The sequence below is a fragment of the Juglans regia genome, chromosome 11 (assembly GCF_001411555.2).
Source record: "Juglans regia cultivar Chandler chromosome 11, Walnut 2.0, whole genome shotgun sequence".
Classification (NCBI taxonomy): domain Eukaryota; kingdom Viridiplantae; phylum Streptophyta; class Magnoliopsida; order Fagales; family Juglandaceae; genus Juglans; species Juglans regia.
This window is the reverse complement of record NC_049911.1, coordinates 1,097,694-1,110,747: the sequence shown is the minus strand read 5'-3', so window position 1 is coordinate 1,110,747 and position 13,054 is coordinate 1,097,694. Positions and strand designations below refer to the sequence as shown.

At 40.9% G+C, this 13,054-nt stretch overlaps 1 protein-coding gene across 3 annotated transcripts in view; it reads right to left on the bottom strand.

Moving 5' to 3' along the window:
• The window catches only part of LOC109009288 (protein HASTY 1), a 28,328-nt gene extending 15,274 nt beyond the window's left edge, over positions 1-13,054 (bottom strand). For all 3 annotated transcript variants that reach the window (XR_001999025.2, XR_004802795.1, XM_018989724.2), the window contains exons 1-9: positions 12,796-13,054; positions 11,768-11,869; positions 1,566-1,709; positions 1,403-1,483; positions 1,233-1,302; positions 1,031-1,101; positions 794-957; positions 627-698; positions 269-506 (exon numbers count right to left, since the gene is read on the bottom strand). Coding sequence is in view for 1 of the 3 variants with exons in the window: in XM_018989724.2 (XP_018845269.2) it covers positions 269-506; positions 627-698; positions 794-957; positions 1,031-1,101; positions 1,233-1,302; positions 1,403-1,483; positions 1,566-1,709; positions 11,768-11,869; positions 12,796-12,909 (1,056 nt within the window). In the remaining 2 variants the exon portion in view is untranslated. The remainder of the gene's footprint in view (positions 1-268; positions 507-626; positions 699-793; positions 958-1,030; positions 1,102-1,232; positions 1,303-1,402; positions 1,484-1,565; positions 1,710-11,767; positions 11,870-12,795) is intronic.

Here is a 13,054-nt window from a genome sequence, read left to right as displayed (position 1 = left end):
TTGAGCTACTTTGATGCTAAAGGACCATCTGTATGGTGTGACACTAATAGTAAGGTTATATGGGCTAGGTCTGAAACCAATAAGCAAGAATAAAATATTAATGCAAAGCTTCAGTGCAGACTCATATTCGACAAGTTAAATATAGGTCACTTGAAACTTTGTTAGGGATTAATCTTTATCCTGTGAAGCTGAGTCCGACATATGCTAATTGCAATACCCATTCATTAAAGGATGTAAGTTGCCCAAGATAAAACTATAGTCTAATTACCTGTTGTAAATAAAGAGGAAGAAGGGTGCTATCACCAGCAATACACTGCAAGTTGGAAGAACCCAAAGACACCATACTCTCACATATACATTCAGCAAACTCAAATTCATTTTCATCAATAACTACAGAACTAGAGCTTGATCTGTACAAAAATTCTCTAGAGGCATTCATCAAGATCTGAAAGGTATTACTCATTGCAGAAACGTATTCAGAAGCAGAGACATCGATAGGTCTCTTCCTGCAAGTCACAATTGAGAAAAACACACGAGTTTATGGAAAAGCCTCACCATGGAATACTTTTGCATTCTCAACAACGAACAAACATGAAACTAAAATTGGAAACAAACATAACACATACCTTGGAGAGACAAGTTTAAAAAACTCACAAGCATGAAGACGAAAGTCGGGACAAGAAAGTAAGAAACCACACCTGTCGTGTTTGTTAGAGAGGGGAAAGGGAGAGAAAGGTTAAGATACCACTACAACTATTTCAGATCAGCCAAACTGCAAAGAACGATATCATACCCCTGAATTATGCCATATTTAGCAAGATCAGGCAATGGAGCCCATTCTGCATATGCATTAACAGCATTTAAAGTAGTTGTTACTGTGGCTGCGTGCTGTTTTGCAACATCCAGTTCTTGATTACCTGCTGCACTCAATGCAGCCACAAAGTGTCGTTCTAGTAACTACATCAAGAAAGAGGCATTAAAAAAATGAATAAAGAAATAACTTCTATTGAAGATAAGGACCAAGGCGTACAGTGTATAATAAGGGCAAAATTTCAGGCAAAGATTGGGTAAGCGCCCGCAACAATAGCCTACGCCGATCGCCTGTATAATACATTCACCAGGGTAAGAGAGGCATACAGAAATGCAACTCCAGATGAGAAAGTGAAACACAGATGCAAATGTGTATGTGAACCATAATATCTTCAGGAACACTAAAGGCAATCCACAAAAACCTTCCAAATCTTCATTGTGAACCATAATATCTTCAGGAAGCCATCTCAGCATCATTGAGACCAACTCAGCCTAACATAAGAGAAAAATTCAACTTTATATCTCATGCATATTTTAGAATAAAATGTAATCAAGGAACACAATAGCTGCAGGCAGCAAAAGAAGAATTTACTTGTGCAGGACCCTTGCTGGACAGGGAAGCTAGAGACGGGAACAGTTCCTGCCATAGAACTAAGCCTTCTCTTCTAACTATCTGTCACACATCACAATATGAGCACTAAAACAAATGATCATCAGCAGCATTATACAAAAATCAAGACCAGCGTGGGGTAAACCTCGGCAACAAGGGCAGCTGTTTGACTTTTCAAAGCCCATTCCTCACAAGGATTTGCAATCTCAGACATTAAATCAACAGCAACATTTGCAAAGTTGCTACGTTCTGTAGGGCTTAATTCTTCCCACCGCAGCCGAACCAGATGCTGCAGAAAGATACTTAATGTTACAGCCACGGTCATAACATTGAACTTTACATGGAAATCGACATAACATTGGGGGATGTAGGTATGGAAAGGGAAGCCCACAATTACACTAGGATGTCAGCTTGTAGAAATGAGCTAAAATATATATATATATATATATATAAAAGAAAATTCATTCAACATGTTTAGAAATATCTTCCACTAAAACATTCCGAAGCCTCAGGCTTCAAGGCATTTGAATTCTTATGTTAATCACTCAGCTGAACTCCATAACCATTTGATGACAATGGTCAAAACTGAAGTTAACCTCAGTACTTACCTCGGACATTTGGACTTTAGCAGTTGATAACATAAAGTTCGATATAAAGCACCTCTAAATGCAAAGGGTATTGAAAGTTGAAAATCTATTTAAAGATCCGGGGACGCACTTTAGAGACTAGAAATGTAATGAGTAAAAGGACTGTTTTTGCCCAAAGGAAAATTTTTCCATAAAGGAGCTAAAAATGCAGCATCTATCTACCCCACATCAATATCTTCAGACACTGAAGGATCAGCCTTCTATAAAGTAAATACCAACTCATTGGGCAGTGCATATGCCGACATGCTTATTTTGGTGCATTTGGATAAAGAGAAAATCAGAAGAATATTTCGTGAAGTTTAGGATATATTTGCCAAAAAAAAGTTCTCCACTTGCAGTCAAATGAAGGGAAAATGTTTTTATCTCCATCTGTATGGCTTCAATCTCTAAGTTGCAACTCTCTCTCTTGTTCATTATAGAATGTACAATATGAAAATGCAGCCTTTCTTCCTATTTTTTGGAGTTTCAATTATGCATACTAAGCAACCTCGCCCCCACCCCCTAAAAAAATTGTAGCACCTTGCCAAGTGCAAAAGGATTCAACTGCAATATTTCCTTTTTCATAAGAATTTTGATTATCATCAGGAGTCCACTGCAGACCATAAACCATTTGATGTCCACCGCAGAGTTCCCACCAAGAAAAGGACAGGACATGAAGGAAAGAAAAACAGCAACAAAAAGAGCTTGCCAGGCATTCAAAAGTAAGAAAATTCTGTTCATTCCCCAGATGATCTGCATAATTGTAGGTCAAACTACTAAAGCAATTACCATTAAATTTCTTTTCACCTATAAAAAATCTACTAAAACAATCATATCGTGATGTCCAGCTATACTGCTTGAATGGTGGGATTCAATGCTACAACCTCAGACATACCAAAATGACATATCTCAGGATTATTCACATTTAGTGAAGGGAGTCTCTTTCCGTACACATAAGTTGGCTTGCGATGATGTTCATGGGCGTTTGATTGTGTGTTTTCTGGCGAGTATGGGAAGGAAAATGGGTATTTCGAATGCTGTTATTATCAAACTTAAGGCATTTGAGGTAGTAAGAGATGGACGTTGGGTGCACATTACTGAAAGAGGGTGGAAGTTTGTGAAAAATCTTTGCTTGGAGTTAGTCGCGGCACGCTGGTTCACCAAAGCGTTGGAGGATTGCCTGAAGGTGGGGAGAAGGGAGTTTTATACAGCCCATCGGGAAGGAGACGGGCTTCATAGCACAAAGGTGCTCTAACTCCCAAGGTGCGTTCATGGCTTTGGTGGAATACAAATAGGGTGGTCGCCGAAACTGTATATTCATTCCTGAAAACAGAAATGGTTGGGGATGGAGAAAACTGGTGGAGGTTTTGAGGGAGGTTGGCAAAGAAAGCCGTTTTGTTGGATCGGCACCACCAGAGACGACGGCAGCTCCGTATCAACCTTCTGCTGGGTCGTACATGGAAGCTTTGTAGAAACCGAGGTTATTGGACTGTGCTCGAGGACTTGCTAGGCTGGGTGCTAGCTCTGACTTGCGAGGTGGTGTCACCGTCTCTACAGGGGCTCAGAGTTGTGGGAATGGTGGCAGGGGAGCTGTTGGCCTTAATAAGGAAAATATACTTCGGGCCCTGTCAGAGATGCAAACTCAAATATATGAGTTGTACAGAAATATTCAAGGGATGATACGGTGCATTGAGGAGGATAAGGGGGTGGGGATAGGCTTGGGTCAGGGGGATGGGCTCAGCGGAGGGAATAATATGGGAACCTTGGGCTAGGGCCTTTCTAAAGGGCTGAGTAAGTCTAAACCAAGGGAGGTAAGTCGAAGGGAAAAGATATAGTGAGTGGGTCGGGCTTGGTGAAAAGCCCGAAAGGGGTGTGGAAGGCTAAGCCTCGAGCTGAAGGTTTCAGGTGTTTTGGTGTATAGGGAGGCTTGGGTGAGTCTAGCACGATGGTGCCACTACTTGTTCTAACGGTCTCAAAGATTGCACATAAACTTTCGGCGGTCCTCGGCGAATCACTTGGTGGTGTGTCGGTAACGTTGCTGTTGCCGAAGGTGGAAGAGGGTGAAATAGTGGATTGCGACGCTGAAATGGTAGTGGTGAGTGAAGTAGACTTTAATTCGTTCGTGTCATTGGCTCCTCTGGTTAATGAAGTGCATTTGTTGGACCTAGTTCCTTTGTTATTAAAACCTCTTCATCCAGTTGATTTTCTGCATCCCGAGATGAACACTAGCTCTGTTTCGGTGTTTTCTGGAGATTTACAATAGGAGTTTTCTTCTGGAGGGGATGTGGTTGAGCCCAATCTACAGTTGAAATTATATGAGGGGGAAATCTTTGATGAGGATGCAGGTAGCCCGACTCCTATATGTACCCTCTCGTCTCATGCTTCAACCAAAAATTTCACATATTGGGTTTTAAAAAAGGTTGAAGATTTACAGGCATGTATAGGGATATCTTGTGAAGGGTTTGAGTTTAAGGTTCTTCTTGTTGCTATTGAAGCAGGAAGACCTACGACTTTGAAGTCTGTAGCTAAAAAGGACATGGAGTTGAAACGTTTAAAATGCTCCATTAATTACGATAATAAGGAGGGAAGTGTGGGGAGGGACAGGTTGAAAGGGAGGGGATCTTGGTAATCAAATGAAGCCTAAGATCCTTTCTTGGAATGTAAGGGGGATTAATGATGTCAACATGCGTCTCCGCATTAGATCCCTCCTTCGTAGCTGGAAAATTGATATTGTACGTCTTCAAGAAACCAAGTTGAGTTTTATTGATAGAAACACCATTCGGGCTGTTCTTTTGTGGGTTGGAGTTATCTTGCTTCGTTTGGTGCTTCAGGAGGTGTGTTGTTGATGTGGGATAAGAGGGTGGCGGAGTTAGTAGAGGAATGCATTGAGAATTATTTTGTGGTTGGTTCTTTTAAAAATATTGAGGACGGGTGGCGATGGGCTTTTGCGGTTGTGTATGGGCCTAATGTGGATAGGGAGAGAAGGTTTTTGTGGGAGGAGTTGGCGGGTTTGTTTTACTTGTGGGATGTGCCTTGGTGTTTATGTGGGGATTTTAATATTGTTCGGTTTCCTAGTGAGAGGGCGGGTGCATCTACTTTATCTGTGGCTATGGAAGAGTTTTCAGAGCTAATTTTTTATCTCAATTTTGTGGATCTTCCATTGGTATGGGGGTTTATACTTGGTCTAACAGTAGAGGGGGGTCAAGGTTAGATAGATTTCTAGTCTCTCCTTGGGAGACTCATCATCCAGATTTATATGAGAAGAGGTTGCCCCATGTTTGTTTTTATCATTATCCCATTTTGCTTGATTGCGGTGGCTTACTTGGGGGTTATTTTAAATTTGAGAATATGTGGCTTTCAACTGATGGATTTGTGTAGAAGGTTAGGAATTGGTGGGCCTCTTACTCCTTTTCTGGAACTCCTAGTTTTATTTTGGCAGGTAAACTCAAAGCTCTAAAGTTTGATTTAAAGAAGTGGAATAATGAAGTTTTCAGGCATACTGAAGTGTAGAAAAAACTACTTTGGGATGAGTTGCATGCTTTGGAGGAGGGGGAGGAAAATGAGGAGTCATTGTCAAGGAAGAATGAGGTGGTGACTGAAATTGAGAAGGTTTTATTGATGAAAGAAATTTCTTGGAGGCAAAAATCAAGGGTGCTTTGGTTGAAAGAGGGGGATAGTTGCACTAAGTTTTTTCACAAGATGGCTAATTTACATAGGCACAATAACGCTATTAAGGTACTTCATTCTGGTACCAATGTGCTTCACTCCTTTGATGAGATTCAAGATCACATTGTGCAATATTATGAAGATCTTCTAACCGACACAGAGGAGTGGCGTCCTAAGTTGGATGGTCTGAATTTTGACCAGCTGGATTTATGTGCAATCAGCTGGTTGGAAAGCCCGTTTGAAGAAATTGAGGTGTATCAGGTGGTGAGTGGAATGTGTAAAAATAAAGCTCCGGGCCTAGATGGCTTCTCCATGTCTTTTTTTCAAGAGTGTTAGGATATAGCGAAAGTAGAAGTTATGCAAGTATTCCAAGATTTTCATTCTTGTCAGAAGTTTGAGAAGTTCCTAAATGCTACATTTATTGCACTCATCCCTAAGATAGCCGGTGCCCATGAGTTGAAGGATTTCCGTCCTATTAGTTTTATAGGTGTGATCTATAAAATTATTTTGAAGGTGTTAGCTACTCGTATGAGCACGGAGATGGATAAAATCATTTCTAAACCTCAAAATGCTTTCGTTAAGAGACATCAAATTTTGGACTCGATTCTGATTGTTAATGAGTGTTTGGATAGTCGTATGAGGATAGGTATTCCGGGGGTTCCTTGCAAGCTTGATATGGAAAAAGCATATGACCATGTGTGCTGGGATTTTTTTTTTTATATGCTAAGAAGATGCGGCTTTGGGGATAGGTGGTGTGGATAGGTTAGACATTGTGTTTTGACCGCTCGGTTTTCTGTATTAATTAATGGCAACTCTTGTGGTTTTTTTCAAAGTTCAAGGGGTTTGAGACAAGGGGATCCGTTATCCCCTTTCCTTTTTGTTTTAGTGATGGAAGCATTGAGTCGTATGGTGAAGGCTGTTGTTTTGGGGGGGGGGGGGTTCTCTTGGTTTTTCGGTGGGTAATATATTTTTTTTATAAGTAAAAATATTATATATATAAAAAAGGAATAACCAAGTACACTGATGTATACAAGAAAACACCTTGCCCATTGACCCCAATGACCCAAAAAACCCATGAAAAACAACCCAAAATACACTAAGTCCGACCCCAACCCCTTGTTTCCCGTAGAACTAAAACGCTACCCGAAAACCCAACCCCAACCTCTTATTTCCTCCTTTAGAACTAAAACTTCACAATGCCCTCCCTTTGGACTTCCCTCTAGTTGAGCTATCACTCTTAGTGTCGTAGTTGATTTGCCCAATGAAGACGTTGTAACTCCCTGCTTTTCTTGAAACTTGATTTGGTTTCAAGCGCGTGGCTTGCCTCAATCGCAGTGATTAGTTCTTTAAATTGGTCTTCACATCCTCCATGTGAAATTCCCACAAACTACTGAATCTCGCTAACTTTAGGTATAATCCAATCTGCTATTGGAGGAAGGGAAACCAAGGGAGCAACATTATCCCCAGACACAGCATCCAACTGCACTCCCGCCTTGGACATTCCTCTATACAAGGCACCAACACCAAGCTCATGGGTTCTCCAGCAACTCCATCGGTTCTCTCCAATGGTTTCAAGCCCATTGGAGATTCTGGGGTGACAACAAGTTCATTCACCTCTAGGGTGGTATCGGATTCTACATCTTTTTCAGACCTCGGCAGTACACCATTTTCGTTTAACTCCAACGAGGGAGCCATAGTTTTTTCAGGAACCAAGGGTGTAACAAGAGGTGAATGACATTCCATTACTGATGTCTCAACGCCGAAACTGGATGTAGACCCCGCTTCAAATATTCCAGATTTCCTTTTGACCCGCCATACTCTCCTCGATCTGGTTATAGGGATAGGGCCAAATCCGATTTTCCATTTTCCTTTAGAGTTTAAAGGGTTCGGGCCCATCTTGTTTCTTACAAATCTGTTGTCTCCAGCTGAAATTAAATCTATTTTCGTAGACAAGCAAGTTATTGTTGCCTTCAACTCGACCAGTTGGGTTTCCATCTCCTTTAAAGAATTGTGCATCTCTACAAGCGGGCTCTGAGTGGTGATTTGCAAACCCCCCTCATTCTGAAACCCTGAGGCATGACCTGTCTTTAAAGCGGTCGCATAGGATCACCTCGACACCGGGAATGTACTTGTGTCTTTCCCTTCCAAGCTCTCTTCGGCGCCACCTACATGTTTTCTATAACCCCCCCTCCAGCACCTCTTTGTCCTTCCACAGGATTGGTCTTGTCGTGGGAAAAATCATGCAGTACGTCCCTCATCCTTCTCCAGCCACTGCCCTCTTCCTCGGGGATGAATATAAAATTCCTCCTCCCACCACCACCATACTCCTCTACTGCCATATAACGTCCTCGAGAATTTGAGCAGCGATGCGCTATGAAAATACGTCTGCCTTCCCGGATGGTGGAGTAAAATCCTGTTTCTCATTTGTACACGCAGTCATGGCCTTAGCCAGCCATTGTACTGTTGTTGAACCCAGAACCAATTTCGAAATCACCCTTCGGCTCCTTTCAGTAATACCCAACATGCTCCCCTCCTTCACGAGTGTAAAGGATTTAGATTCTATGATCAACTTCGTAGAAGAAACCATTATGAGCCCAAACAGCCCCAACACCAAAAAGAAACCTAATCAGCAACCAAACATCATCTTTCAGAAACCATGGAAAGATGCGGCTGTTGGTTGCCGACTCATCGTAGCCCTCTAAGGCAGCAACACAGCCACTAGAGCACTTTGGAAGGCGGCAGAAAAAGACCTAGGGAAAAATCAGGTTGCCAGCGGGATGACCGTCGCCGGATGGCCCTTAGCGAGGTCGCCAGGGCCCGTCGGCCTTGTCTGTGGAGGTGGTGGGGATGCCCTCGCCGGCAAGTGTGGTTGGATCTCGCGAAAATAAGCTCCGAGAAGTAGTCTCTCAAAAAGAAACTGTTCGCCAGAGAGGACTGACGCCGGGCGGCCCTCGACGAGGACACCGGGGTTTGTCGGCCACGTCTGTGACGGAGGTGAGGTGCTACTCTCCGATCAACGGTGGGTAATGGGTGACGGCTGGATGGGTGTACTAGGGTTTACGAGTATCAAATGGGAGATGTACAGAGAGTTGATTTTTTTAGAGGGGAAAACTGTCGTGAAATTTTGGTGGGTAATATTAACAATGGTACTATTTCAATCTCCCATTTAAAGTGTTGTTTTATTGTGCTTTGAAACTGTCTCAAGCTTTAAGATGAATTTGGACAAGTCAGAATTGATATCGGTGGGAGATGTGAGGAATATTAACCATTTAGCATATTTGTTGAGCTGCAGAGTTGCTTCTCTTCCAATGAATTATCTTGGGCTTCCGTTGGGGGAGTCGTTCAAAGTAAAGAATATATAGCATGGTGTTGTAGAAAAGGTTGAGAAAAGATTGTCAAGTTGGAAGAGTCTATATTTATCAAAAGGAGGAAGACTAACCCACATTAAAAGCACCATTCCAACCTTCTCACTTATTATCTTTGCTTATTCTCATTACCGGTTGGTGTGGCTAACCGGATTGAAAAGTTGTTTAAAGCATTTTTATGGGGTGGCATGAGAGAGGAGAATAAATTCCACCTTGTGAGTTGGCATAGGGTGTGTTACCCGATTGTGAATGGAGGCCTGGGGGTGCAAAACTTGAGTAATTTTAATAAGGCACTGTTAGGAAAGTGGCTATAGAGGTATGGAAGGAGACTCATTGTGAAGAGAGATTATTCGAAAGTATGGAGGTGATTGGGGGAGGGAGGAGGATGGTGCTCTAACGAGGGTAAGGGATCTTATGGTGTGTGCTTATGAAAATATATTAGATTGCAATTGGGGACAGGTGTCAAGATCAGATTTTGGAAGGATGCATGGTGTAGTACCAGTGTTTTACTCGATCTGTTTCCGTCTCTTTTCTTGATTGCAAGTAACAAAGATGCCACAGTGGCGGAGGTTATGGAAGTCTCAGTCTCAGGTAGAAACATTCACTGGAACATTAATTTCAACCGGGCGGCACAGGATTGGGAGATGGAAAGTTTTGCAGAATTTTATAGCCTCTTATATTCTGTTAGACCGAATATTCAGCAGGAATATGAGTTGTGGTGGCATCCTGCAGGGAAATGGGTATTCTCAGCTCGTTCTTTTTATAAGGTTCTCACACAAGAACCAGAGATACAGTTTCCTTGGAGAAAGCTTTGGCGTCATAAGGCTCCTCCCAAAGCCTCTTTCTTTGTGTGGACAGCGTCTTTGGGGAAGATCCTCACTACAGATAATCTAAGAAAGAGGAGGATAATTATTGCAGATTGGTGTTGTATGTGTAAAAGTGGGAGTGAGTCGGTAAATCATTTACTTTTACACTGTGAGATAGCTAAGGCTATTTGGGACGCGGTGTTTAAAATGATGGATATGGCGTGGGTGATGCCGGAAACAGTTTTGGATGTATTGGCTTGCTGGAATTCTATCCGTGGGGTGAGACAGATTAAAGCAGTATGGAAGATGATCCCTATCTGTATTATGTGGTGTCTATGGCATGAACGAAATGAGAGGACTTTTGAAGACAAAGAGAGATCTGTGGAGGAGCTTATATTGTTATTTTTTAGAACTCTTTATACTTGGGCCATAGCTGTAGACTTAAATGGCATGGACCTTCACGAATTCCTAGTTTCCAACATGCCTACATAAACAGGGCATTTTCTTTGTATCGTATTACTTTGGTGATTTAATAAAGTCTTATTTTTACTTATCAAAAAAATATATATATATTAGAAAGGGGTGGGACAGTTTTGTAAAACATATTAAGTTTGAGGTTGGAGAGGGTGCAAGAATTCGTTTTTGGTTCGATGAATGCTGTGGTGGGAGAGCTCTTCATTCTATTTTCCCAGTTGTTTTCAGCTTGGCTGGAAATCAGCAGGCTGCTGTTTCAGAGATGTTTAGTCGTGCTAATGGGATTGTGCATTGGAATGTTACTTTCATCAGAAACGTACAGGATTGGGAACTTAATGAGATTGCAGATTTTTTTCAATTTCTTGTATTCTCTGAATATAGGAGGAAATGAGAGATCGAATGTTGTGGAAACACACGGGGAGCAAAAAATTTTCTGTCAAATCTTATTATAAGGTGTTGTCTGGTCAGCACCAATTCTCTTTTCCGTGGAAGAGTATTTGGATGGCGTTTGTGCCGTCTAAAGTTGCTTTTTTCAATTGGACAGCCGTACTTGGGAAGATTTTGACGATTGACAATTTGAGGAAACATAACATGGTTGTTATGGAGTGGTGCTTCATGTGTAAGAAGAATGGCGAATCGATTTATCATTTACTCTTACATTGTGAGGTGTCTAGGGAGTTATGGGTCGGGGTTCTTAGTAGAGCTGGGTTGAGTTGGGTTATGCCAATGAAAGTGGTGGATCTATTAGCATGTTGGAATAGGCAGCACAGAAGCTCTCAGTTGGCAGCAGCGTGGAAGATGATTTCTTTGTGTATTATGTAGTGTTTATAGATAGAAAGGAATGAGCAATGCTTCAACAACAAGGAGCGAACTGTTGAGGATATCTAGAAATTGTGTGTCTTCTTTGCTGCAGTGGTTCTCGGCTATTGTCCTTAAGGGAGGAAATGCTCATGAGTTTTTGTTTTCTTTTCAAGTTTCTAGAATGTAATTAGGTGCTTCTTTTATATACTTCCTGTGTACATGGGCTTTGCCTAGTTTCATTAAATAAAGTTTTCTTACTTCTAAACAAAAAAACATATCTCAGATACAAGAGGTCGAGACAAGCTTAGAAAATTTGAAAAGAAAGAAATATTGTTTCTAATCACAAGAAACCCGTTGATCAAAGGATTCTTTTTCAGAATTAAGGGCTATAATATGCTCTATGTGTATACTAGACTAATACTCAGCCAGATCTTCCAAAGCATATAACCCAAAGCATTCCCGCAGATAAGCTATTATACCACAATAATGTCATAAAGATGTCATTCTCTGTAAACGATGGGCTGGATCAACATATCATATCAATGAAACATTGAATAGCATAAAGAAACTTCTCCAGAAATCAATTCGTAATAAAATATTCACATGAACCTGCAACATCTTAAATGCATGCAACCGAATTTCTGAAGACCAGTCCTTTCTGACTAGAAGGAAGGATGTGCTAGCTAGGATCCGTACGTCTCCAGCTTTTACCTGCATAAATTGAATTAAATGGATGTATCAACCAAGACCACATATAACAGGAAATTACAGCACCTATTACAAGGACACAATGAAATTAATTAAATTATATTGTCAGTGATCAGCTAATTTACTCTAAAGGGAAAAGGTACAAATACAGTCCTAAGTGTCATCAGGTAAACTCTTTCCAATAGCAGGATTTGATTGCAATCTTGGTAATTTGTAAAAACTTTTCCAGACGCTACAAATATCCTTTTGATGAAACTAGAGATAATTTAAAAATAACACTTACAAAATAAAAAATAAAAGCAATTCAAAGAGTTCACCACCTCAAACGAAAACCATATAAACCCTTTTGGTAAAGTTAAACCAAATTACTAACATCTTTATTTAATTCAAAAGCCTTAAAATTAAAGGATAGAAATTTTACCGCTTTTAATACTAAAAGTCCTAGACGGAAATCAAAATTATCGAAACTCAAAAAGTCCAAAACCAACAAAGTACCTCGTAAAGCCCAATTAAACATCCAAAATTATTTGACCCAACGAAGAACACAAAACGATTCTTCACTTCTATTTGATCCAAAATCAACACAGAACTAAAGTGTCAAAAATTTACTTCAAAACACTAGGACCATAACATGCAATGAAATTTATCCAAAGCCAAAAGCATAAAAACATAAAAGATTTTAAAAAAAAAAAAACAACTTTAAGCCCAAAGCAGTAATACCCAGTTTGTAAAACCCAACCAAAATAAAAACTTCATTTAGTTAGTCTAAGACTCTAAAACCCCAAAAAGTAAAAATTTTCCCAATATGCAACGGAATTTCAACAATTCAACTACATAAATATAGTTGAATTTAGAGGGAAGTGGCATGCATAAGACGAGAAAGTCTTATATGCAAACAAATATAGAGTTCATAGAGGGAGAGAGAGTACGGATTCTAAGAAAGAAACGGCGGCTTTGCGAGCGTCGGGAGTGGAAGCCCAGTCGAGCGCTGCGGCTATGGCTCGGGCCACATTATTGGCTGTGTTGGTGGCACTGTCCTCCATGGCTACTGTATTCTACGTATCCGGTTTGGGTTCTCTCCAAGGTTTTTCTTGGGCTTCAAGGGAGAAGTTTAGAACGGGGCGTAGATTATAGATGCATTGAAGGGGAGAGAGAGAGAGAGAGAGAGTGAGAGAGAGGCTTTTTCGT